Here is an 11,800-nt window from a genome sequence, read left to right on the forward strand (position 1 = left end):
GCTCCTTCTCCATCTCCCGCTCCTTTTCCATCTCCCGCTCCTTTTCCGTCTCCCACTCCTTCTCCGCCTCCCTCTCCCTCAATTTCTTCATCAGAATCTTCAAATGAATCGTATTCTTCTTCTCCTTCAAGGTCTTTTCCCGAACCTTCACCACCTCCAGCTCCAGCTCCACCTCCAGCACCACCTTTAGCACCACCTTTAGCTCCACCTTTAGCTCCAGCTCCACCTCCAGCTCCACCACCACCTTTAGCACCACCTTTAGCTCCACCTTTAGCTCCAGCTCCAGCTCCACCTCCAGCTCCACCACCACCTTTAGCTCCACCTTTAGCTCCAGCTCCAGCTCCACCTCCAGCTCCACCACCACCTTTAGCACCACCTTTAGCTCCACCTTTAGCTCCAGCTCCACCTTTAGCTCCAGCCACAATTCCATCTTTGCCTCCACCTCCACCACCGGCACCACCATCTGCACCTTTGCCACCATCGGTTCCATCAGCCCCTGCCCCCCCTGCAGCACCCCCAGCACCACCAGCACCTACACCTTTGCCACCAGCACCCCCTGCAGCCCCTGCACCCCCTGCACCACCAGCTCCGCCAGTGCCTCCGCTACCATCAGCAGCACCGGCTCCGCCAGTGCCTCCGCTACCGTCAGCAGCACCAGCTTCTTTTTTCTTCCTGGCAGCTGCATCCTTGCTGGCAGCTGCATCCTGGCTGGCCGCTTCCTTCTTTGCCTTAGCCTTAGCGTTAGCTGCAGCCTTAGCTGCAGTTAAAGCTACAGCTTTTTCTTCTGCCGCCGCCTTTTTAGTTGCTTCAGACTCCACTTTGGCAGCTGCTTCTGACACTTCTCGCTCTGCTTGAGCCTTCTTGGCAATTTCCATTTTCTCTTCCATTTCTTTCTGATATTTTTCCTGCTGTTCCTTGGCTATTTTCATCAGATCTTCTTCATTACCGCCTCCAGCCACTGTAGTTTTGCGAATGGCCTTCTTGCCCTTGTTGGCAGGATCCTTGTCGGCTATAAAAGATAATATGGCAAATGTATTTAGAATTTCTATCTCAATATTCAATTCCGAATTTAACAAATATTTGGTATCTGGGAAAAGTATTTTCAAGGTATTCCATATGTATGCATGCAACTGGAAGTTGTAATTTTCTCACCTTCAACTACCAGCCAGGCATTGCAGGATTTGATTCCTGCCACTGCGACATAGATGCCGGCGTCCAAAGGCATACAGTCCCGCACAATCAACTTGTGTATGAGCTTATCTTCAGATACAGTGATTTCATGTTTCTTGCTATTTGTCAGCGCAGTGTTTTTGCCCAACCATCTGAGCTCATTCATAGGTGCAGTCAGGACACATTGGAAGAGGGCGTCCTCTCGTTCTGCTGCTTTAACTTCTTGTATTTTGACAGCAAAGTCAACTTCAGGCACTTTAGGGATAAAAGAAAGGCACAACATAGAAAATAAGAAGCAGATACTTTTTTAAACTTCATCAGTCTATCCCATCCATTTCCTAAACAATATGTTCTGTACAGGCTCACTGGTAGCTTGTCCTATCTCACTGTGTGCATTTAGTTACAGCTATTAAAAGCATCTGTGGTCAGCAACAATATATTAGTGATCCTTGGACTGAATTTACTTAAACCCAGTCTAATTTGAATCACGTGATTGAAGACATACCTTTAAAATCTGTAGAGAATACATTGATGCCCCCAACATCCACTGAGTAGAGTCCAGCATCCTCTGAACCGAGATTTTTAATTGTGAATATATATTTCTTGCCAACTTGTTTCAAATGATGCTTCATCCCCTCCCTGTCTTCTGTGGTGAATGGAATCATGACGCCATTCTGCAGAATTTATGGACATGTTAACATATTGATAATCGATAATAAAATGCAGCGAGATTATACTCTGGTTAGTAGTTAACGCCCCTCACCTTGTACAGGAAAACTTTGCTGGTAGGGTCCTTGAGGTCCATGTCCAACTCAATTGTTGCACAGTCGTCATTGACTTCAATATGTTTCAGTGTACTGATGTGTGTAACAAACTACAGTAGAAATAAATTAAAAAATGATCAACATTGTGAATGAGTCTGCTCATACAGATCAAGATAGACACCAAAAACAAACCAATTCTACTAAACAAGTGAGCAATAAAAAAACTTTAATATTCATTTCAGAAACAAAAGCTAGGGCGCCCATCTACGAAAGCAATGATTGGCTGGGCATGCTTTTGATACAATTACAAGATAAAAAAGATACGTACCTCTGCAATGTCCTTCTCTCTCTCTTTCTTCATTTCAGTGAGTTTCTTCAGCATATAGCGGAAGTCCTTGATACCATACTCCGCACAGATCCGCTCGTAGTCTTTCTTGTCGGCACTAAGGAGGATTTCCCAGACCTTCTCCTCTGGCTCCATCGGCTTTGCATCACGTGTTCCGTCATCATTACTGTTGAGAGCTATTTCATTGAAGCCCTACACACCCACCGTGTTTTCACTAAAATAATAACTCTCAAACTGTCATAGAAAAAGGAATCACCGCCATAATACAAATACCGTAACAGTTAATTTAAGCGACAAGCAGATATGTTTACTAGGGTTATATTTGACTCACCGTTTTTTAAGCTTTTTTCTGAAGTCCTTTGTATCTGGTAAACCACAACAAAAAACATCAGTCCATTACTGAATGTATGTCACGATCGTATTCAAAAAGAGTAGGATCCATTTAACTTCATTATTAGTTTACATATAATAGTTTGATTAAAACTTTTTATTTCTATTTTATAAAATAAAACTAACTAAAAGAAGTACTGCACACATATACTTTGTTGTTTTCTTTAGCTGTAATCTAAATGAAAGGACTTTACTTTGATGAAACACATACTTATGTTAGCACTGACATTTCTTACCAAATGTATACATATTGGAATGTCATCGGTTAAAAATGTCTCGACACGCCACCTACTGTTCTTAACCTTTACCCTCCTAAAGCCAATGCTGAGATAGAGTCGACCATTTGAGACTAATTAACATCCTCTAATCAGTGAGCAACTCCTGCCCTCTACACCCCACCTCCCTCCTCAGACCCCCCTCTCAGCTCAGCCCCTTGCCCACTTTTTTGTATTTTAAAAAATGATGCAGTGGGTGCAGTTAGGCTCACACCTGGGAGTAAAAATGCACTTAATTGGCTAATCGAGAAGAGTCTAATCCTATTTAATATGCATCACATCTACACATTGCATAGTATCCCTTTATGCACAAACACAATTTTTCAGTCAATTTCTTGGAGATTCATTAATGTGTCATGTATGCAGTGGGACAGCACTAATATGACAGATGTTTCATGACAGGAGGATTTTTCCCAATAATTCCAATTAGTGAAAAAATGTCATGTTGCAATGAAAATTGATGGGCTAGGTTGTAGCACAGAGAAATTGAGCTGCTGCATCATTCAGAGTATTGATAACTTAGATAAGAAGCATCAACCTCTATTCATCCTTGTACTCAGCTGGTTGCCCAATCCCCTAAATGTATCTTCTTAAAAAAGAAAGATAAATGTGTTTTTAATTGCCGTGCTAGTTTGTCACATAATGTTTGTGTCCGACGAGGGCAAGAGAAACCTATATTAGCTCTCTTCTTGCGATGACTTGACCTTAAAATGGTTAGCCTTGACCTGACAGCCAATAACACTAAACGTCTTGCTAAATAATATATTCGCAAACCTCTTTAGAAATAACTTTCAAAATGGCATGTTTTTTTAAAGCTCACCTTCTCCTTGTTTCTTTTGAAGTTCCTTGGTCTTGGAGAATCCAACTGTAAAACAAACAGTTAACTTAATGTCCATTCTGTTTGTCACAGTTCAACACAAATGTGCCAACGTATCAATAATTCAACATGTTTCTATTACACTTGATAGATGCAATGATTCAAAGAAACATAAGGATCTTACCCTGAATAATATTCAGGACAACAGTGCAAACAGCCTTTCCGTGTTCATTTGTTGCAAAACACTTGTAGGTGTCTGCGTCCTCTGGAGCGACCTTTGGAAACTAATGAAGTGCAAACACAGAGTTAATGGCATTTTATTATTATCGTTATATTATTGAGTCATTGTCACATTACATTACTAGTGCACGAACATTTGCTCCGTCTCATATTCACTTCCACTGAATCCCAAACTACGGACAACTTCAAGCATGTTTCGCTGCGATCTCTAATTTGATCACTTTTTTTAGTACATTATCGGACAACACATTGTTGCGTCGCTCTCATACACCGTTTACATGTCTGTGATCGTTGAGTAATATTTATTTCTTGTGATATCACGTCAATATTTTTGGGCAGAGTGCGAATACATTTTGTTGATTGGAATCATAATGTGACCATGCCATCAGAGTGTCTTGCAGATTGTCCTCATTAATACCTCACGGCTATATGTACAGCTTACCTCAATGGTGTGTTCATGAGATGTTTCATCATACTTTTGTAGGCACATGTCGGGGTGATAATGTATTTCTCCGTTTGCTCTGCCCCATGTTATGGTAGGTGTTGGGTTGCCCACTACTATGGCTTTAAAGACAGCACATTTACCTGGAATGGGATAAAATGAAGATTTCCTTGTTAGTGCCAAATCATTCACAGTGCCTGTAGGCTTCATAGCGACAACTACCAAAAACAGTTCAAACTTGGTTGGAGCATGCACTGTCCTGTGACATTACCTGGGTCAATGACGTGACACAATTTTTTTTTTCATTATGTTTAAGTTAAATTTAAAATGTTTAAATTTTGAATATATACTTACAAATACATTCTGTTTGAGGATCTAGTCTAAAATTTCTGTTTTGGATCAATTTTGAGAGAATACATGGGGGATGATGGCAACAAATGTCATATGTGGTGTAGCCTTAAAAACTTCGTACCAAATAAGTCAACTTGTTTAAAAAGGGTGGAATCCTCAATAAAACACCCAATCATCTACTCTCCCCTGGTGACCCTAACCGGTGCACAAACAATTGCAAAAGAAAAAGCAATATATATTTTTTTAATTTAAGATGGAATGAGTTCATCGCTCAAATACATGAAGACTTACCCTCTTGAATAGTCAGAGCAATGGGTTTGCGGGTGAAATCTGGAGTTGTCATTCCCTCTGGAAGTTCCTCCAAAAACTGCGTTATCATGACACCGGGCACCTTGGACTTCTTCTTGATGCCTGTTCAAATGAAGAAAAAAAAAATAGCAATAAGACAACCTTAAACGTATAGAGGGGACAAGTAATATAAGATGCAGTAAGTGCAATATATTTGTCAAAGCTTGAGAATGTTAATCTTATTTTAGGAGCCACCGCTGTGTATCAGTGAACTTGAATGAGTACAGTATGTTTGAAGAAAAAAACATACTGTTATCTGCTTTAGTTCAAAAGCAGAAAACAAATTACAACCCAGACAAAAACCCAGTTAACATATGTCAGCGTAAGCGTCACACAAAGTCACATTTAAACGTTTGGTATAGAAATGCCACGACAAAGGGTCTAAGACTATCTAGCATTTTAATAAACTGAGTGACATCTAAATATGGATGACTTAAGCAAATACAAAACTTGTAAAATATTTTCGCATAAGTCTCTCTGCCGCCTAAATTTTGACCCTGCCAAAAGTTAGTTACACTTGTTCTGGACTTTTTGCAATAATCCTACTGCTCTTTTTGGAAGAACATAATGTAAGTACGGCAATTGGCATCCCCACCTACTCTAACGTCTCCTGTGTGTTGGCTTCGCTCTGACACTATACCCTCAAAATAGATTGCTCATAAGGAGCAGTGCAAACGACCAACAGTACGGTCAAAAGTCAGAAACCTTTCCAAAAGTATGGTGATTGTCTAATTTATGCATCAAGACAATTTCCAACACCACAGTTTTTAAGCAACTTTGGAAAAGATGTGTCCAAGTTTTCTGTAATAATGTACTTTAGACTCCCACCTCATGGGCCTCTCGACATTAGTAGTGAGTGTTTGATTTTCATAGAAACATGCACCCCAAAGGGACCGTATTTATGTAAGTAGCAGGCGTAATCAGCTAATATTCAGTGTTGTGGGACTCTTTCCATAAACACGATGTTTATGTCATGTTGAAAACGTGAGTGGGAACTTTGAGTTAATGTTAATTACAATATGAGACAATTCCTATTTACTTTGAATTCATTTTTGTTGACTTGAAGATAGTTGATACCTTTATCTTTTTCTACTAATTCTTAGTTCAGTCAAATTACTGGTTAACTTATTTTGTTTGTCCACATTGCATCAGTGTAAGTATATTTCTAGAGTTTCAAACTTTCTGTGAAAAATGTATATGTTGTAAATGGATCAAGTTTAAGCCTTATTTTAAATATAGGCAGTGCAGTCGTTTGACTTAATAACAATGATTTTTACTCTTTTTATAAGCCTAAAGAAGTAGTCCATGGCCATGATTAACATGATGTTCACAATATCTAGATATTTTTCATTTGAACTATTCATTTATGTCAGCTATAGGATGTAATTAAAACAAGACAATTTGCTATGTACAGGCATGAAGGTTGACATCTGTAATTAAACCCTCTATGTCTGTATTGTAACTACAGTACTGCATATTATTCTTATTTTCTGCACAGTTCAGTCTAAATTGTGAGCACTCAAAACAGGGAAAGTTGGCCCGAAGTCTTCTGTGTTGGGGAAACATGCTGCCCCCTGCAGTCTCCAGAGGTCCACAGGATACGAAGTATGATTCCAGCTTTGGCTCACAGCCATTATAAACTCTAGCATTACGCATCATAGCAGGTTCAAGTGCTTTGCAGAAGTCCCAGAACACCTGAGAGCACCAATATCGACTAACCCATAGAAATCTCGAGGGCGGCATCACTGAATGCTGATCACAGGGGTTCAGCTGGTCCGGGGTCTTTAATTATTTTGTCTTGGCATGAAAGACCTGTAATAGGCAAAATATATACTGTAGAATATATAGTTTAAGTATGAAGAAATGAGCAGGGAGACGCAGCATTTTGCAGTCTTAAGGGCAATGGAGGTGAAATGCTTGCGGCAGGAAAAACAGTACTGTATGTGGCAGAGCGTTGATAACATTACATGAGTTTTGCTGCTGTTAACAAGCTGGACGTTGTGGAATTGTGAAGATGATGCCATTAAAAGCAATTTGTTTGCATGGAAAAAATGTCTTAGCCTATCAATAATAAACAGTATTTAAAGCTGCGTGTTTAAAGCTGGGCATTGATTTCATGGGTCAGTCAACAAAAAGTATGTTTTGCATACATATATAATTGTATAATTGGCATACATTTTGAACAGAAAGAATCATTAGGATACTGTCATTCCTAAGCAGATTTAACATGATTTACGTGCTTGGTAAATGCTGTGCATATGTACAGTATGTATGTGAGTCATATTAGATGCAAATATCGCCAGATTCTTGGTATGGTCAGACTGATGAGCATGCACAAGCTGAGGGTGTTACATTTGGTCCTTGTCTGAAAATCCTGTGAGTGACAATATCTTAACTGCTCTTGTCATGTTTCTAATACAGTTGCACTGGAGGACTCTGTACTTGCTTTACTTTTTTATTAAGTCCTTTTTCAAAATGTGTTGTAGTTTTTTTGCTTGTGCATCATGTTTGTTGGACTCCTTTTGTTGTAGCTGGACTTCATGAGGATGAATTATTAACAGGGAAAGCATTCCCTAAAAAGGAATGGTTCTTTGTTTGTAGTTTTAACCGCCTTTTTTATTTGTATTGTATAATATTTTTGCACTCAAATTTTTATTTTCACCCTTTTTTTGTTTTACCATGTGGACCACAATGCTCCACAGAGCTTGGAACAAACTCACGGGAGATATTTCAGTTTTCTAACTCTCTGAATGTTAAGAACTTACGCCCTATACCTGAGTGCTGCACTTTCCTTTACTTATTGCTTTGTGCTCTCATCCGTTTTTCTTTGTGCTTCTGGCTCTTTAGATTTTTGTTTTTCTTATTTAATGTCTTCTATTGCTTTTATAGCACTTTGAAATGCTTTTGTGAATGAAAGGAGCTTAATAAATACAGCTGGCGTTGAATTGCCAAATGAATAAATGAATAAATGAATAAATGATAAGCTCTCTAGAATGTTGTTGGTGTTGACTCGCCAACATGTTCCCACTGTTGTGTGATGTTGTGTCTATTGACATCAGTGCAGCTTTAACCATTTCCATTGATGGCTGTTCGGACTTTGACATTTGACTATTTGAAGCTAGAAAGCATGTGCAGTAAATACAGATAGACTCTTTTTATTTGTTTATGTCCCAATGTAATTTGATTCACTGTTCTTAATTGTCCCGGACAACATTAATCAAGGTATTCTTAAGATTTACTTTTATCACTAGTTTTTGTTTTATAGATGCAAACTAATATTTTCTGATTTATTGTTATTTCTAATTTATTTCAGTCCATGGTTATGTTAACAGAGAAAGACACTTGTGTTGCCCCAAATTCCTCCAAAGCAGAGGTCAAAGGAGTACAAGACAGCAAAGGATATTGAGAGTTGGGTGAGGCCCAAAAGGGCTCCCAGAGTTCAAAGGTGATCTAAGAGAACTAAGAGTTCAAAGGTGATCTAAGAGAACCATATGCATAGTTAACAAAAAACATTGAGGTCTGGAGTTAATCAGCTGGAACGACACCTGTGAAGGTGTCGTTCCAGCTGATGGTTGGAAGCATATGGTTCTCTTAGATCACCTTTGAACTACAAGGATCACAGAAATTGCAATTTTCTATCCGTGACAGTCCTGGTCATCACATTGAACCAAAGCAGAGCATGAGGGTTCAGGCATGAAAGAAAGGCTAAAAACCACAAATAAATACAGAAAGGTAACTTAAAGGGCTGACTCAGTTTGCCTCGGTGGTCGTCGTATGAGAGTACTGCCTCAAATATGTTTTACTTGTAGTCTACTTACGGATACCAAATCCATGCTGTTTGCATCTAAACTTACAAGTTAATTATGTTGAAGCTTGAAGATTAATGTGATTTTTTTTTTTAAGGGGCTACTGAGGTGGCCAGTCAGTTTAGCTTGATTTTAGGAGGGATCATGCCACTCCTTTGGGGGGTGTTCCTGTAGAGCAAGTTCACTTTTTGAGACTGAACTGTGCCAACGTACTTTACTGGACTAATAAACATGTGGACATACGTTGACAAAGTGGCATTTTCCCTTTAAATTACAAGATGAAGCAGACACATGGAAATCGACTGCAGTGCCCGATAGCAACAGCCTTAATATTCATATGGAGGTTGATTAAAATGTCACAATGAAATGCATCCGTTGCGACACTGAAAGTTGAATCATCCATTTCGGATGACATCTTTCAAGGCGTGATGGTGATGAAGATCACATCATACATGCAACAACTCACCCAACGTGGAGTCATGCACTTACAGAAGGTGAGTCGTTTGTGTAATTTGATTTCTTTTTTTCGCTCGCATACCTTTGTCGTCTGGTTGAACTCCCTCTGAAGCATCGACTAAACACGCAACGTGACAGCAGGAGAGGGAACAGGACAGGTAAATATTAATCCTGACAAAAGCACCATGGCAGGTTGGAACTTCGACAGGATTATGGACACAATAAACATAAAACACCACAATATACAGTATAACCCAGGAATGGGAAGCACACACACGGACACAACTTGGGCAGAACAAAATATTCAGAGACACGTCACACAACAATGGTTAGTCATAGACAAAGTATACTACAGTATGTTAGCAATATGTTGTTGCAGCAGCACGCTAATAGTTGTGCTGTGCAAATGCTGATTAGACTTAACTTAAAGCTCGCTCAGGCATTTTCTCACGTCTCTCACGACACACCTCAGGATGATTCCTGCGCAGTGCTTGAGAAGAATAATGTGCAAACACTTTGTGGAAAAGCAACTTCTTGGAAATTGATTTAAAAGATGCCTTAACCGTGTCTTCCATTCCTTCATCCCGTCTCTTCAGTTGTAGCAGCGACTAGCAACCGTTGTTGTTGAGATACACTCTGAGTAACCCGTCTGGCTACTTTTCATCATGAGACTTTTTTCCCAGCATACACTCCAGTGGTTTGCTAGCTTCTTTGCATCTCATCTTCTTGCATCTTTGACTCCATTGTTCATTTAGTTGACAGAGATCTTCGTAATCACATCCTTAGGAAAGACACGTTGATAAGTCGTATGGCCAGCGTCACATTCAAACTTGTTGCTGCTCGTTTTTTTTCACATGAAAAAAGCTTCCTTTGAAAAGTGGCATCTGTGTCTTTGATGACAAAACATTTTCTTTGCTGTTGAGTTTTCTTGAAAAACCATGAATAATAGTTGGACTGTTCCACTTGACAAAAGAAAAGGCTTTGGTGCTTGTCTTCCCATTCTCTCAGTTGAAAGTCTTCTTAAAAGGATGCATTTTGTAGACACGGACCTTATGTGATCTTTGACTGGGTGTACTTCCCACGTTGTTGTTTGTTTCTTTAATGCAATTTCCCTCGAATCTTTATTTTGTGTAAAGATTAGTCGTGTGGGTCAAATGGATCCTGTTCTTCATCATTCCTCAGATAAGAGGGAATAAAGGTCGGAGACAGCTGCAATACAAACCCTTGGACTGACCCAATCAGAGAAGGGTGTCCATCACCTTGCACTTACCCGTCTGCCCAGCGGCAGTTTGATCGGTAACCTTTGACTTCTTCCACATCTTTCCTTTCTTCTCGAGCGCCACTGATTCAGAAGGTTCTGCAAAAGATACAAGAGGAAGTATTTAGCACTGCATACTTGCATGGCTCAAAAGCAAATCCGTGATATTGACTGACGTTCTCCTCGGACCTTGATGTGTCGGTCTTTGTTTCAGTTGCTCACTCTCTTGAAAATGTAAGCAGATGCCACCCAAAGGTTGTCATATATTTATTTAATATATTTGGAGGAAATTCTGCTGCTCTGAACTAGTCGGATGGTATTTATTTCTAAAGCTCACTGCAGTTACTCTGACCAGTCAGTATGAGGCAGCAACCAGTACCATTCACAGTAGCAGCTGGCCTCAACATGAGATGAAGGCCTATCTCAGCCTAAAATAAGCAGGGTGAAGAGTGAGGCTTAGGTTCCAAATACTCACACTGCCACTGCGATAGCCTCACTGTCCAGATTTAATATTAGTAAGTATTAATATGAAATACTATATTTGGAATTGCCTCTTCACAGGCTTTAGAAAAACAAAATACTAAAAGATTAATAGAGAGAAGAGATTTATCTGAGAGGAAATTTATTCTCCACCACCAATATTTGAATAGAATGTTCTTTAAAGTTCACTTATGTTGATCACAGTTGACTCACATGACTCTGTTTAACTGTTAGATGAGTAATCCTCTGTTATGAAAGGTCACATGTATCGCTTTATGCCATCACTATTTATTGTTCTTGTAAAATTTGACCCAATGACTCTCAAGTTAACAGGTCCTAACGTTCTCATTGGACAGGGACTTAGGTGTGGTTACGTACGGGAAAATAACATTATTGTCCTTATTACTTTGCAGCAGAAAATGTTGTTGACATGAAGAGGTGAGTCCTGTTTGAATTCTGCTTCTAATGCTCAGTGTGAATAACAGCGTGCCTTTACATTTACTTGGACGACCTAATATGATAATGGTGATTATTTCCACCAGGTAGCTTGAGCTATCTATGATGAGGATTTTGTTTAATGCTTGCTATTTTGCACACCTCACTTTCCACAAAATAGTCCTAACTTTTGATTGCATGACCCTTTCATTTATATTATCA

General features: G+C 39.5%; 1 protein-coding gene across 1 annotated transcript in view; it reads right to left on the reverse strand.

Annotated features, from left to right (window-relative positions):
* The window catches only part of igfn1.1 (immunoglobulin like and fibronectin type III domain containing 1, tandem duplicate 1), a 17,498-nt gene extending 8,949 nt beyond the window's left edge, over positions 1 to 8,549 (reverse strand). The window contains exons 1-13 of the mRNA XM_031871715.1: positions 6,863 to 8,549; positions 5,087 to 5,206; positions 4,445 to 4,587; positions 3,947 to 4,046; positions 3,766 to 3,810; positions 2,612 to 2,645; positions 2,263 to 2,446; positions 1,934 to 2,044; positions 1,676 to 1,844; positions 1,153 to 1,425; positions 537 to 1,009; positions 347 to 505; positions 146 to 292 (exon numbers count right to left, since the gene is read on the reverse strand). Of these exons, the coding sequence (XP_031727575.1) occupies positions 146 to 292; positions 347 to 505; positions 537 to 1,009; positions 1,153 to 1,425; positions 1,676 to 1,844; positions 1,934 to 2,044; positions 2,263 to 2,446; positions 2,612 to 2,645; positions 3,766 to 3,810; positions 3,947 to 4,046; positions 4,445 to 4,587; positions 5,087 to 5,206; positions 6,863 to 6,866 (1,962 nt within the window). The 5' untranslated portion in view covers positions 6,867 to 8,549. The remainder of the gene's footprint in view (positions 1 to 145; positions 293 to 346; positions 506 to 536; positions 1,010 to 1,152; positions 1,426 to 1,675; positions 1,845 to 1,933; positions 2,045 to 2,262; positions 2,447 to 2,611; positions 2,646 to 3,765; positions 3,811 to 3,946; positions 4,047 to 4,444; positions 4,588 to 5,086; positions 5,207 to 6,862) is intronic.
* Positions 8,550 to 11,800: the final 3,251 nt, after the last annotated feature.

Source organism: Anarrhichthys ocellatus, unplaced genomic scaffold (genome assembly GCF_004355925.1).
Source record: "Anarrhichthys ocellatus isolate YVR2014 unplaced genomic scaffold, GSC_Weel_1.0 scaffold60, whole genome shotgun sequence".
Taxonomy (NCBI): Eukaryota; Metazoa; Chordata; class Actinopteri; order Perciformes; family Anarhichadidae; genus Anarrhichthys; species Anarrhichthys ocellatus.